At 51.7% G+C, this 12,635-nt stretch overlaps 1 protein-coding gene across 3 annotated transcripts; it reads right to left on the bottom strand.

The window, feature by feature from the left end:
* Positions 1 to 846: 846 nt before the first annotated feature.
* PRAM1 (PML-RARA regulated adaptor molecule 1) lies at positions 847 to 12,499 on the bottom strand. 3 transcript variants are annotated; one of them, XM_085308513.1, is made up of 10 exons: positions 11,279 to 12,499; positions 8,215 to 8,914; positions 6,809 to 6,881; positions 6,103 to 6,215; positions 5,173 to 5,227; positions 4,479 to 4,572; positions 3,718 to 3,880; positions 3,101 to 3,134; positions 2,159 to 2,193; positions 847 to 1,525 (listed from the first exon to the last, which is right to left on the bottom strand). In XM_085308513.1, exons 1-10 carry the CDS (start codon positions 11,279 to 11,281, stop codon positions 1,518 to 1,520), a joined length of 1,278 nt encoding a protein of 425 aa, XP_085164639.1. In that variant the 5' UTR covers positions 11,282 to 12,499; the 3' UTR covers positions 847 to 1,517. The 3 variants fall into 3 exon arrangements, with proteins under 3 accessions (XP_085164639.1, XP_085164640.1, XP_085164638.1); XM_085308514.1 differs by having other exon boundaries at positions 847 to 1,522; XM_085308512.1 differs by lacking the exons at positions 847 to 1,525; positions 2,159 to 2,193; positions 3,101 to 3,134 and having other exon boundaries at positions 3,151 to 3,880.
* Positions 12,500 to 12,635: the final 136 nt, after the last annotated feature.

Raw genomic sequence — 12,635 nt, 5'->3', positions numbered from 1 at the left:
GCTAAGCCCCGGGAGCAGGCRGTGCTGCGCTGCTATTTGGGAACCTTTCTCCCTAATAGGCATTGACATCTTCAGCYGGTTAATCTGGGCTTGGCTTTCTAGTTGGCTCCACGAAAGCCTGGCGCCAAGCCCTGCCATGTTAACCCTTGACTGCTGTGCCAGCTGTGGCCACGGGATCAAGGTTGCATGCTGAAGGCCGAGAGTAGGAATTAGAGCCCAAGGATCCCTCTTCTTTGGGGTTCCTGGTCTAAGAGGATCCTGTCTCCGGCCACTGGATGCAATTGGAGTGTTTGTGCTCCCATCAGTTTTAAGTGTGCCCCCTTCCACCTCTCGCTCAGTGTAAGGCCTTCATTAGGGGGAGAGTTTGCAAAAGGATGAGTGCTCGCTAGGATCATTAACAAGTTAATCAAACAAATGTCCACACTGATCTGAACTGTTTGGCAGCCCATTGCACTGGTGTATGATGCTGAACATGCCCATAGGAATATGGGCATATAGATCCCAATAATYCCTGGCAGTTTTGCAGGGAAGCAGYCTGAGGGCCACGGGATATTCCTGGGATGCATGCTCAATAATCACTGCTATCCACAATTTTTTAGAATATTTCCTTGGCCAATCTGACGCTGGCTCAGTTCAAGGGACTTTTTGGAGGAAGAGAGTTGTGCAGGAGGCAGCCAAAGGATTGGTGGGACCCAGCCAGAAGATGCATGAGAGGCCATGGCAAGGAAGTGCAGTTCAAACTGAGAGAGCTGTCTAAGGTGACACGAGGAGACTGTGGCAGAGCTGAGAACTAGAACCAAGTTTCTGAAGTTCCACCAAGCTTTAATCTCCTGGCCAGTGCATGGAGACAACCGGGGTGCTCTGAAGGTTTGCGCAACACACTCAGAAATGACTCTGATGCCTGTTCACATCCCTGTCTGGGATGCAAGGATGAGACGTGCACATCAGGAATTTGATACTTTGTCCCCACTAGTTCTGCTCTGTGTCAGCCAGGGAGGTGGCAGTGACCACAAAGCAGGTTTCTCAGAGCTCAGATGAAGTGGGGGCTGCTGCGCCTTTAGAAAGTGTCTTTCCTTCTAACTGCTGTCTTTTATTTATATCTCCTTGGTAATCACATCTCAAGTACTGGCATTTCAAACYCGACTGTGGTGATATTTCCCCTTTTCTAGCACAAGGATTTCAAAACAAGAAAGAAAAACAGATTTAGCAATCCCCARTTAAGACCATGAAACCTTCTCAAATCATTGCCGTATTTTACACAGACAAAATAAAGCCACAGAGAAGACAGTTTGATTTAAGGATCACTTTCAGCCCTCTGGCTGGTCCCTGCTTTTATGGGACAAGATCCCTGCAGAATGGTGAGCCTTCCAGTGTTTCGGCTCAGCAAAGACACGGTCACTTTGGCAGGCTATTTGAAAGGCAGCRGGAGCATGACAGATAGAGCTTTTCATGTTTAGACCCTCAGAGACGTCTCTCTGTTGATGGTGTCTTGTGACTTTTGCTTTAGCATGGGTTGCTCAACCTGCTAGACAGGAATAGATAAAAATATTTGTTAATTGTTACAGTTAAAAGAYATTTATCTCCATCTTCTGAGCTGTTTGCAACATAGAGAAGGGAGTTCCCATTCCAGGAGTCAGCAACTGCTCCGGAAAGGGCATCCCTTGCTCGTTGTATAATCAGGCACATCTCAAAGAACATTGATAGGTCCCTACGGGCTGGGGAGCAAGTGGAGGGAGCAAGATGAGAAGGGAAATGGTTTTGGGAAGCCCTAATAGTTGGGAACAGAGGAATGTGAGGGCCTCTGGGGAACTAAGAGAAAGAAAAGGATGTCCCAGAGAGAGGGAGAGACTGGGGAAACCACAGAAACCACGGCTCTTGAAAGAGGGAAGCTGCAGATATGGCAGTGGGACAGGAAGGGGGGCCTAATGCTGGCTCTTGGCACAGGGAGCTTGCCTGGAGAAGGGGTCATGGGCCCATGTGATCTCTGCCTGCTCTGAGTCCGTTGGACTCCGGGGGGGCCTGGACGAGCAGGAGCTCAGGATACCTCTGCTGCCTTCCCCGTGCAGARGGCGCAGTGCCCTGGACCTCGGGGYAGGTGGGCAGGCAGCTCCCAGCCYCTCAGCAAGAAGCTAAGGCAGCARCTCACTTCTGCACCTACCATAAATCTCAACGTCGTCATAGATGTCAGTGTCCCTAAGAAGAAAAACAAGGTGCTGTGAGGAGTGTGGCCACCCACGGGAATGCTGCCACCACCTCCYACCACCAAGGCAAAGGCCAACTCATGCTCCTACCCCTCCGCTGTGCCCAGCCCCTTTTGCCTCCTCTCAGATTCACACTCACCCTTCTGGGCTGATGTCCGCAACGCTGGGATGAAGTGCTGCCCTTCCCCATGCCATTGCAAAGGATCAAACACAACAGGAAATAGGACTTTTTTTTCCCCTATAAACCATGGCAAAAGCTGACCCTGTTGCTCTTTGCTGTTTTCTCTCCGCCATTGTCTGGTTCAGGACAGCTCGGCTCCTCGAAGCCCCATCCCTGCCCCGCTCCCCWTGCCACTAGGACCTTTAAGCAGCCTTGCGCAAGGCCATATAAACTATGACGTGAGTCTCCTTTGGCTGTCCATCCTGCAGAGATGGGATCCTCTGGCAGGGCAGAGCGTGGCTCGGTCTCTCACTAGGCTCCTCCTCGCACTGGCGACAGCAGTCCTGTCCTGGGCTGCCAGGAGCCTCAGACCCAGCTGTGCAGATGGGTCGCGCTGCCCTTTGCACTGTGCGGCTGGCAGCGTCTGAGCAGTGCCGGGCAGGTCCCAWGCAAAGCGACCGCAGTTTGGGGGAGGGGGTGACAAAGCCCTGGGAAATTGCTACTCTCCCTCTCTCACGAATCAGTGCCAGAACCTCTTCTGACACCCAAAATCWCTGGAAAGGGCAGATTTTTCCCTTCAGGTTAAAGAGCAGGCATTATCCTTAGGGATTGCTGCACAGTTTGTGTCCTTGGGATCGTTTTGAGTCAGCACTCAAAGGCCGAGGCTGGTTCAGTGCTGAGTGTGCAATTGCTACAACTTCTGGAATGGGGAGGAAGCGGCTGGGGAAGGGGTACTCACAGGTGTAGCATCACGGCCCGGGGCACATAGCCATCTGGAAGACAGCGAGGAAAAGGACGTCAGGAAGTGCCAGCAGAAGGGGTGAGAGGGAGGTTGCACCCCAGCGCGTGTCCCTGTCCTGCTTTTGGGGGGGGTGGTTTCATCTCACATCCCCAGTGTATGTAGGGAGAGCGCAATGCGCTGGCAAAAGTCTGCTTTGCTTTTGGGTAGGAGCGAGAGGTGGGCATGTACGATGCAGCTATTGCAATGGGAGCTGCTGTTTGCAGGCAGAAAGGAAACTACAGAGGCTAAAGAGCTTTGAGATCCCCAGCAAAAAGGCTGCTCCTGCAGAGGCTTTTAGCAGAGGGAGATTCAAAGCTGAGCTAAAGGCACAAAGGCTGGTGCTGAGTGGAAAAAAGAGCAGGACATTTTTGCAAAAGGAAGTAGGAACACTTGAGACCCAGGATAAATGCYGAGTCTCTTCTCTTTAATGGCAAGGTGATGGCGATGTCCCCTCCAGTCTATCAGTGCCATCAGTGTGTGTGTGAAGAAAGATGTTTCTGCTAGCAACTGCCTGAAAACTGTGTAYTGTCCTCCTGTGCTATCCCTCGGCAGAGCCTCAAACCGCACTGACTTACATCTCCTCTGGCTGTTTCGGCAGAGAATTTGCTCCCTATTTGTAAACTGAATGACATCTAGAATTTCTCCTCGTCTGAGCGGGAGGTTCTTCCCTCCACCTCTCTTCTCCGTCGCTGCAGGGTCAACCATCATTTGTGTCAGGACACGGATGTCTCCTTCAAACTGGAACACAAACAGCATTGCTACCACCCTGGCAACAGCTCAGGCAGCTGCCCTGGAGGAGCATGAGCTGGGCAGCTCTGATCATTCTCCCTTCTTGGAAAAAGCAGATTCCTCTTATGCAAAATGTTCTGTGGGACCAGTCTTACGTTGGGATATTTCAGTGGGGAAGGGGACAAKTTTCAGCTGCCACTAGCAGGCTGTGGGGGAGGAAAGGCTACTGTTGAGTAGAGAGCCTGGAAAACCCCACAGTACAGATGTTCAAGGCTTCCTGACGTCCTTGCAGGGAACAGAATCTAGTAAGGAGTTGGGAATTCCTACTCTCCTCTTGCAGATACCCAAGCAGAGACCTGAGGGCTGCTGTGGCTCCCTGCAGAGCCCTGGCCTCTTGGCATGCAGACGYACATGGTGCCATGGACCCACTACTGGCCTTGTAATGGGGAATTTCACATCTGTGGTTAATTCCAAGATAAAAGGCATTTTGCCTGATCTCTGCAGTGCACAACTCTTCTCTGCCTTTACATTACATTCTTCTTGGGGTGCGGTGGGGGGTAGGTGAGGGTTAGCTTAGAGGGTTAAGTAGCCATTCATTACTGCTTACCTTGAATTTCTTCTGAAACTCCCTGTCTGCCTTCTCTTCCTTCTTGCATTCCTTGAGTGTCATCACCTTYGTCCTCTGAAAGATCTGGCCTTCTCTGCAGGGTCATCGAGAGTCACAGGACAGCTCAGGTAACCCCAGCTCTCYGCTCCTTCCCATCCCCTTCTTCCCAGGCTGTTGTCCTATCTGTGGCCYGTAGTGTTTCCTTTGCATTGGGTTTCCCCCAGCACCCAAAGGTGCCTCCCTCCAGGSTACTAGGCTCTCGGTTCAGGTTTAGTCCTGCCTGATCTGGGATACTTCACACCTTTATATCACCCATGGAAGGTTTTTAACTGTTCAGTGCTTAAGACTTCTGCCTAGYGTGAACTGAGCTAAACTCAGCCACAGTTAAAGACAGGTCATGGTGGGGAAGGAAGGAGGTGTATTTGGGGCAGCAGGGCCCCCCAGATTTACTGYGGCTGCTCTCGATAGCGGTGGCTGGGCTGGCATGTTGACAGTGCTCACTGCACTGCTCACCCACTGCGCCGACAGTCCTCTCTGGTCTCCTGCCAGCTAGAAAACTTTTCAGCCACTTGTGCTTTTCACCACAGACGTTCCTATTGCAAAGCCTCCAGCTTTGCCATAGCATAGCAAACTGGCGATGAGTCCCAATTTCCTGGCAATTTTGGGCCCATAAAATCATTAAAACTCTTGTTACCTCTGTGCAGTTGGCATCATGGCAACATTGTTAGCGGCTAGACCAGCWCCTCCACCTGTAAAATCAAATTCAGAGAGGCGAGTGCAAGTGAAGCCGGTAAATGGTGTAGGTGCCCTCTGAGACGCAACACAAGGAATATCTGCAGGCCATACTGGGGGAAACTGGGCCAGCCATCTCCCAGTCACTCACTCACTCTTCATCCCATCCCATGCCTGTGCACAGCCCAACCAGGAGTCCAGCCATGGATCTCCTCTCCTTGTCCTGCTCCTCTGCAGGGGAATGGTTTGCTCGGTGCAACTCAGCAACGGAGTTGAGCAAATCTGGGTAGAAACTTAACGCTTTTCCTGTGGTGTAAATGGCATTTCTCTGTTCAGTGTATGTCATTTGGGAAGAAGCTGAAGTTAATGTAGCTCTTCCTTCAGGTGAMAGCTGTCTCCATAAGGAGGGCAGGTGGGAGGGGGAGTGTTAAAACAGCCAGGCAAGGGAGACTGAAATGGCAAGGAGAGCTTTCCCCTCCACCACTCCAGGCCCTGGGACCTCCAGGAGTGTCTGGCAGCTGATTTCAGAGCRACACCTTGAAACAACCTGGGGCATGATAGGACATTCTGGCAGTACTGGAGCAGCTGTTCTSCACAGCCTCCAGGGCTGCCTGCACTCCTGGTAACAGAGAAGGGGCCATGGACATCCCTGGGCTCAGCTGATGCTTTTTGGCTCACCTGGGAGGGATCCAGCTGGTAAGCACTTTTGGGAGTGAGAGTTTCAGTCCTCTGAGCACTGGGGAGTTTCAGTTACCCAAGCCCTTTACAAGGCTGCAGAGAAATGTGCATGGGAGCAGCTGCTTAAAGCGCACGCTCCACTGGCTGCCTGTGGTCATCGGGGCCTTGGGGCTGTCTGATCCACAGTCAGCACCACAGCTCCTTCTGTACATACCTCCTCCAGAGCGGGAAYATGCTGGGGGCTGGGATGCAGCACGTAGCGGAAAGCCTTGGCCTCTCCCAAGCAGTCCGACAGGCTCTACGTCATCGTATATCTCATCTTCTTCCCTGGAGCAGTGGGAAACTGTGATTAGAAAGCTGAGTTGCAGAGACTGCACTGGGGTTTGAGGGTAGAGGGTCTGAGGGTCTGAACAGCCTGCTAGGAGTAGGGCTGGACAACAAGGGGCAGCCAGCTGGGCCACCCATGTTTGGCCTTGAGTACAGGGCAGAGCRGGATGGCAGCTCTGTGCTGTATGCCAGCAGCTCCTTGCAAGGCTCAGAAATGGGGYACAGCACCCCAGGTGATGAGGAGCATCAGCAGGGTGTGATGGCTGCAGTCAGGCCAGCGGGACAAGCATCATGCACCAACCCATGGGCATGTTCCTGCTCTCTGGCAGAGTTTGTCTGGAGATTGGAGGGCTGAAGGATCACGGGTCTGAGCCCCCATTCTTGGCTATATCTTTCTCACTTGTGCAMGAGATTTAAACTACAGCCACATGGAAGAATAGCACTCCGCACTGGTGGAACTTGCTGTCTCAAGCTGGGAGCTAAAAATAGGCAGAAAACCCAAGGACGCTCTTGGCATTCCCTCTCATGACCTTTCCATTGAATTGAGACAGCACAGCGAAAGCACCTGAAATAAGTGCCACCTTGATACCTACCCTGTTAAACTTGGAGCATTCTGTGGTGGGAATCGTGCTTTGACTGATGCAGTACTACCYGGTTTCAGGTAACCTATGATAAAAAGAGGAATGGGAGGGAGCCACAAGAGATTATTTCAAGTCTTCTCCTCAATGCTCTAACTTGCTCTGAAATTCACTGGGCTAGTTTTTGGACAGAATGATGCAGGGTGATTAAACTGACTGCAGATCTGAATACAGGGAGGAGTTTTTGCTCTCTGGCCTGTTTGGGGATTTTCTCTCCTTTGCTACACTCTGGAACATGATTCATCAGGGAGCTCAATAGGGAGCTTTAATATACATATTCCCATGTCCTTAATGTTCTTTTCTCCCTGGACCAGTGAGGAAATGGGAAGAGGCTGAGATAGGTATTTTGAATGTGGTGAACACCCCAAACCCAGAGTTTTATTAGAATCAGTACAAGTCCCGGACATTTCCATGTACTCAGGAGTGCTGCTGTCCCCTGTACAATCCCCTATGTACGTATATCCCTGCTAGGATGCCATTATTTTTATCACTAGACTCCTAGCTGTCACCATCCTGGTCTGCCAGACCAGTCAACAGCTGRCAGGAATATCCACAATACAATATCCCAGCACGGCTGAGATTATTCTAYCAAGTAACGAACAATCATAAACCAGGCCCTAAAAATCGCTCTGCCCCTAAGCCAAACGGTGTGTAAGTGCTTCTCCTCCGTGGAGCGGAGGAGACTAGCTCCACCTCCCACCAGTCACRCTTGTCTGCTCTTACAATCATACGTTGGACAGGTTGGAAAGGACATCTGAAGTCTCTAGTCCAACCTCCTATTCAGAGTAGGGCTGGCTTTAGAGCTAGAGCAGGTTGATCAGGGCCTCATCCAGCTGAGATATGAACAGCTCCAGGGATGGAGATCCCCCATCTCTCTRGTCTTTGTTGCAGGGCTGCATTACTCTCATAGGGAAGAAGCTTTTCCTCGTATTTAACCAGAATTTCCCCCACTGCAACTCATGCCTGTTGCCTCTGGTCCTGCTCCTTTGCATCTCTGGGAAGAGTCTGGCTCCATCCTCTCTACAACCTGCATTAGGWAGCTGTAGGCAGCAAYAGGATCTCCTTTGCCCTCTTTCCTCCCAGCTGAACAAAGCCAGTTCTCAGCATCTCCTCTTTCACCATGTGCTCCAGCCCCCAAMGGTCTTAGTGCCTTTCACTGGACTCAGTCTTCACCTACCGTCCTTCTCTCTCATTCTTCTCCACATGCTGCGTCTATAAAAGCCCCTTTGTCATTACCACCGCCCACCTCTTCCTCAAACCTCCYGTAATATTTCTATCTACCAGGAGCTCTAGACCCTAACTGGGGAATTTTTCCTTCCTAGGTCTGCCTTTGTAGGAGGATTKCAGGTGCTTGGCCATACTTGGCTGAGTATTCCTTGATGGTTCTGTGGCAGGATGGCTGTGTACCCCAGGATGTGCAGCTGCACTGAACTTCTCCAGATCCACAAGAGGAGGGCGCCTGGGCTTGGCTGGCCTCACTCCCAGTGCCTTGATGTGCGGCAAAGGCTTCCTCCGAGGCAGAGCTGGAGGCTTTGTCTCAGTGGTGCTTCCTGCGGCATTCAGGGAAGCTGGAACGGTTGCTCCTTTGGCAGGAACTATTGGAGAACCCTTGTTTTTGACAGGTGGCCATTTCTGCTGGGCTGTGCTTCTCTGGGGAGGATCTGAGGTGGCTCCAATGTCCTTGTTCAATGCCTCTCTTCCTCCTGGCTTTGCAGTGGCTGAGTGGAAACTGGCCTCTTTAGCAATCCCCTTCTTCAGCTGTGGTGTCACCCATGCTGGGTTCTCACTAAAGGGATGAGTAGGCAAACTCTGTCCCTCATTCTGGCCTTTACTGCGAGACAGAGGGGCTTTGGTGAAATCCACTCTCTTGGTCCTGGAGAGCTCGGGAGGTGGCTCGCCCTTGGAACCTGGTGCAGAGGTCTGTCCCAGCTCTGTTGCATGGGATGCTGCAGAGCGATTCTCTGGCCAGCTGCCTGCTTTAGGAGCATCTTTCCTGTTTCCCCGGAGCTTTGCTCGTAGATGCCTCACAAGGGYCTCTTTCCCTTCCAGATGTGTCTGTGACTGTTAAGAAATCTCCAGTTAAAACACCATGAAGGAAAATGAATCAAAGCCAAAATAACATTTCAGCTGAGAGAATACAGCATCATTTCAACATGACCTGACACTGAGCCTCCTGCAGAAAAGTAGTTTTTGTTCATAGTGGTCCTGGAATGTGCCTGAGGAAATAGCTCCTTGGGCAGACTGCACCAAACCAGGAACAGGTCCCACCACCATGAACACATCCARGAGGAGTTTTATGGAGCCTTTTTTATCTGATCCTCCCTCAGTTTGCTATGAGGGACCTTCAAAAGGGTGGGACAGGGCAGGGGACTATCATACTGGTAACAAMGCTGATGAGGACAGAACTTGAGACATATATTGCACAGGGCTCAKATGGGAGCAACCTGCCTTGCTCTGGTCCTGGTTCCCTTGAAGGCCATGGCAAATCCTGGACACTAGGGAGGTGGTTGTGCCCCCCCTGGACCTTCCACTTCATGTCTGTGGTCCTTGATCAGGGAAAAGGACCACCTTGCTGAAATACTGATTCCCAAGCAGCAGTCMGCCTGGCTTCTGAGACTTCACTGCTGATGGGTGATGCCAGCRGTCCCGTGCCACAGTTTATCTGATGGGTAACAGCAGGATCGTGCTGTTAGATGCACAGTTTGCAAGGGAAATGATTTCTGGCTAAAGACTCAGTGTGTGTCACTGGGTTTGTCCCCGAAAGAGAGGAGTGAAGCAGCTTGCTCACAGTCTCTTTTGAAAGCACTGCGTAGAGCAGCCCCAAACACCACTTCCCTCATTATCGTAGAAGCAACCGCACGTCCATGTGGGGTATGTCCTGCTTTGTGACTGCCAATGCCAAAAGGAGAAGTGGCTCTGGCTGCCTGGGGACTGGAGACTGTTATATCTGCRTGGGAGAGACAGCACAGAGCAGTCAGCACCCTGCACAGAAATCACTGGAGGAAAACCTGGGATGGCATTGCTGAAATTCATCCTAGCGAAGTCTGTGCAAGTAAGGGGAAGAGGCAGCAGGTCTGTTCTACTTTTTTGACCAGTGCATTTCCTGTGCTACTCACACTGTGCTGAGCGCACACAATGAACTAGGACACATCAGTGTCTCAGCCTCAGACCAAAACTGCCCCTGAGCTTCCTGAGTGCCCTAAAAGCATCTCTTTCAGAAATCTCCAAAGAAAGGCTGCCAGAAGGAGTATGGATGACATTTGGGAGAGGAGGGCCAAGCTCAAGGTATGGTAGAGACCTTAGGTGTGATGTGGGTAGATTTTTATAAGCTTCTCAGAAGGATCAGATAGTAGGGGAGAGATCATTTTCTTCTTCCCCATTTTTTCTACCATTCCATTACACCAGGACCACCAGGTCCTGTTGCATCAGAGCTAGTTGGTCTGCTAAGTTTGCTCTGCCACTAGATCTTGAAGTTCTCCTCCCTCTGGGATTTCAATTTGAGTTTGTGGTTGCATATTTTTTTCTTATCACCAAGGAAGGGCTAACGTGCAGAGAAACAAGAGCAAATTCTGAGGACATAAGGGCTCAAGTTTACACTCCTAAATAAGTGCAAGCTCCCCTTACATCCCTGAAACTGTGTGTGGTAGTCACCTAAAATTCCCCTACTAAAAGGCTGTGAGCTGAGTACTCTAAAAATAGTCTGTGATAGACAAGAGAATTYACTATTTCCTGTCCACTAGTTAGTGGAGCTTTCAGATAAATTAGTGAATAAAACAACTTTTTCAATATTCCCAAACATGCATTTGGCTTCTGAATGATTCAAATGTTTGTGAATATCAGTGTGAGCCATTCCATGAGCAAAAGTTTTTTATGGGATACAGTACTGCTGTTGCCGTGTTCTGATAAATTCTAGCTTTTTCAATGTATTTTGCATCAATAGCTGGTCTTCTGGATTCAGTACTACAAYGTAATCTTCTCTTCTTTCACTGATTTTATATCTAACCTCTTGTGCAATTCAGTGTCACCTGGTAATTCTTGCACTGAGTCCAGTAACTCGCCAGACACTTTGCAAGCTTCGATCAGGTCAGCTGCACATAAARATTTTGCCTTTTGCTGTACATTTGCTAGCCTAGACCGGTTACATTTCAGAACAAAGTGATAATGTTATAGTTTGTCTGGCATTCAGCAGCTATTTCAGATTAGCTAGGGTTTCAATACGCACCAGTGGGACAAAAGAACTATTGTCTAAAGAGGGAAGCTACTCACTGAGGAGGAGCAAGGACCTAGCACCTTGCAGTGAYGAAGCCAAAGAAATCCTCTAGTTTTCCAGGCGTCACAGTGGGAGAGACTGCCCTACTCCCTGCGCCCTGTCCCCAGACACAACGCAGCCCAAGTGCAAGCGGCCCAGCTGCAGATATTACTTACCATTTTCCATCAGCAGACACTTTCTACACGCTCATCTCCACTCTAAGCACCACCAGAGGCATCCAAGCACAAGTACTTGTGGAAGGTGAGGCTCTCTCACCAGCAGCAGAATCCCTCTCCTCTGAAACGAGAGACTCTTCCCTGAGGGTTGGCAAGAAGCTGTGCTTAATGTCAGGAAGTAGCTGTAGTCTGATGATGTAAAACAACAAGAGGAGGAGGAGGAACAGCTTTCTTGTATTGCTGTCTTCAATACTAGGCTCYGATGTTGCTGAGAAGTTTAAGGTCCATCAAGCCCTGCTGTTCACAAACTGGCCTGACAGGTAGCTGGGAAAGAGGCTTTGATTTGGGGAGCGAATCTAAGATAAGGTGGCTGGGTTCCTGCAACGAGCAAGAAGGCAGATTATGTCCTCATTTCACCAAGGCCAGCATGGCCGGGCTTCTCATCAGGTCTCCAAAGCACCATGGGACCCGCAGAGATTGGAAGAGATTCATGGTCTGCTCTTTGGTGGCTTCATTCCCTACCAGCTGTGTTCGAGTAAAACAGCAAAGCCGGTGGAGGCCGTGTAACAACGTCGGCTCAGCTCTGCACGCAGGAACCCAGGCGCCTTACCTCAGAGAAGGGTTATAAGGCCTCCAGGTTTCAGACGCTGAGACGCATCCAGACTATTTGACCTGCAGAAGAGCTGGGCTTTGGTGGGGAAGCAGGGGAAGTGCTCTGCACGGCGTCGTGCTGAATTAGGCCATCAATGTGTTGAAATGTCCTGTTTTCACCGTTTATTGCCTCAGAGACAGGAAAGGTGCAGRGGCTGAGTCAATCCCGTCAGCGCGGAGCAAAGCCTTGCCTTGCAGAGGGGAATCTTCCGCCCAGGCCACGGGCTGTGGTTCCCAGAGGAGCTCTGGCCGGCCCTTGGCCTGACGCGGACYGCTACATCCCCGGCAGAGAACTTGGGCAGGGCTCGAACGGAGCCTCCGCAACCTTTGGCGAAACGGGGATGGTCCCAGGCGAGGTCCTGGGGACGCAGCGGGGGCCTAACGCCACGCTGCAGAGTTCGGATCACTGGCTGCGGAGAACACACAGAACGGCTCCGGGCCGGGGCTGCGGGGCCGGGGGAGGCTCCGGGCCAAGTCTGTGCTGCCCGGGGGGCTCCGGGCCGGGGCTGCGGTGCCTGGGGGGCTCCGGGCCGGGGCTGCGGTGCCGGGGAGGCAGCTCCGGGTCGGGGCTGCGGTGCCCGGGGACTCCGGGCCGGGGCTGTGCTGCCCGGGGGGCTCCGGGCCGGGGCTGCGGTGCCTGGGGAGGCAGCTCCGGGCCAGGTCTGTGCTGCCCGGGGGGCTCCGGGCCGGGGCTGCGGTGCCGGGG

This window comes from Rhea americana, unplaced genomic scaffold (assembly GCF_003343005.1).
Source record: "Rhea americana isolate MKP2758 unplaced genomic scaffold, rheAme1 scaffold_278, whole genome shotgun sequence".
Taxonomy (NCBI): domain Eukaryota; kingdom Metazoa; phylum Chordata; class Aves; order Rheiformes; family Rheidae; genus Rhea; species Rhea americana.
Note: the sequence above shows the minus strand (reverse complement) of the source record. Positions and strands in the feature narration are given on the sequence as shown.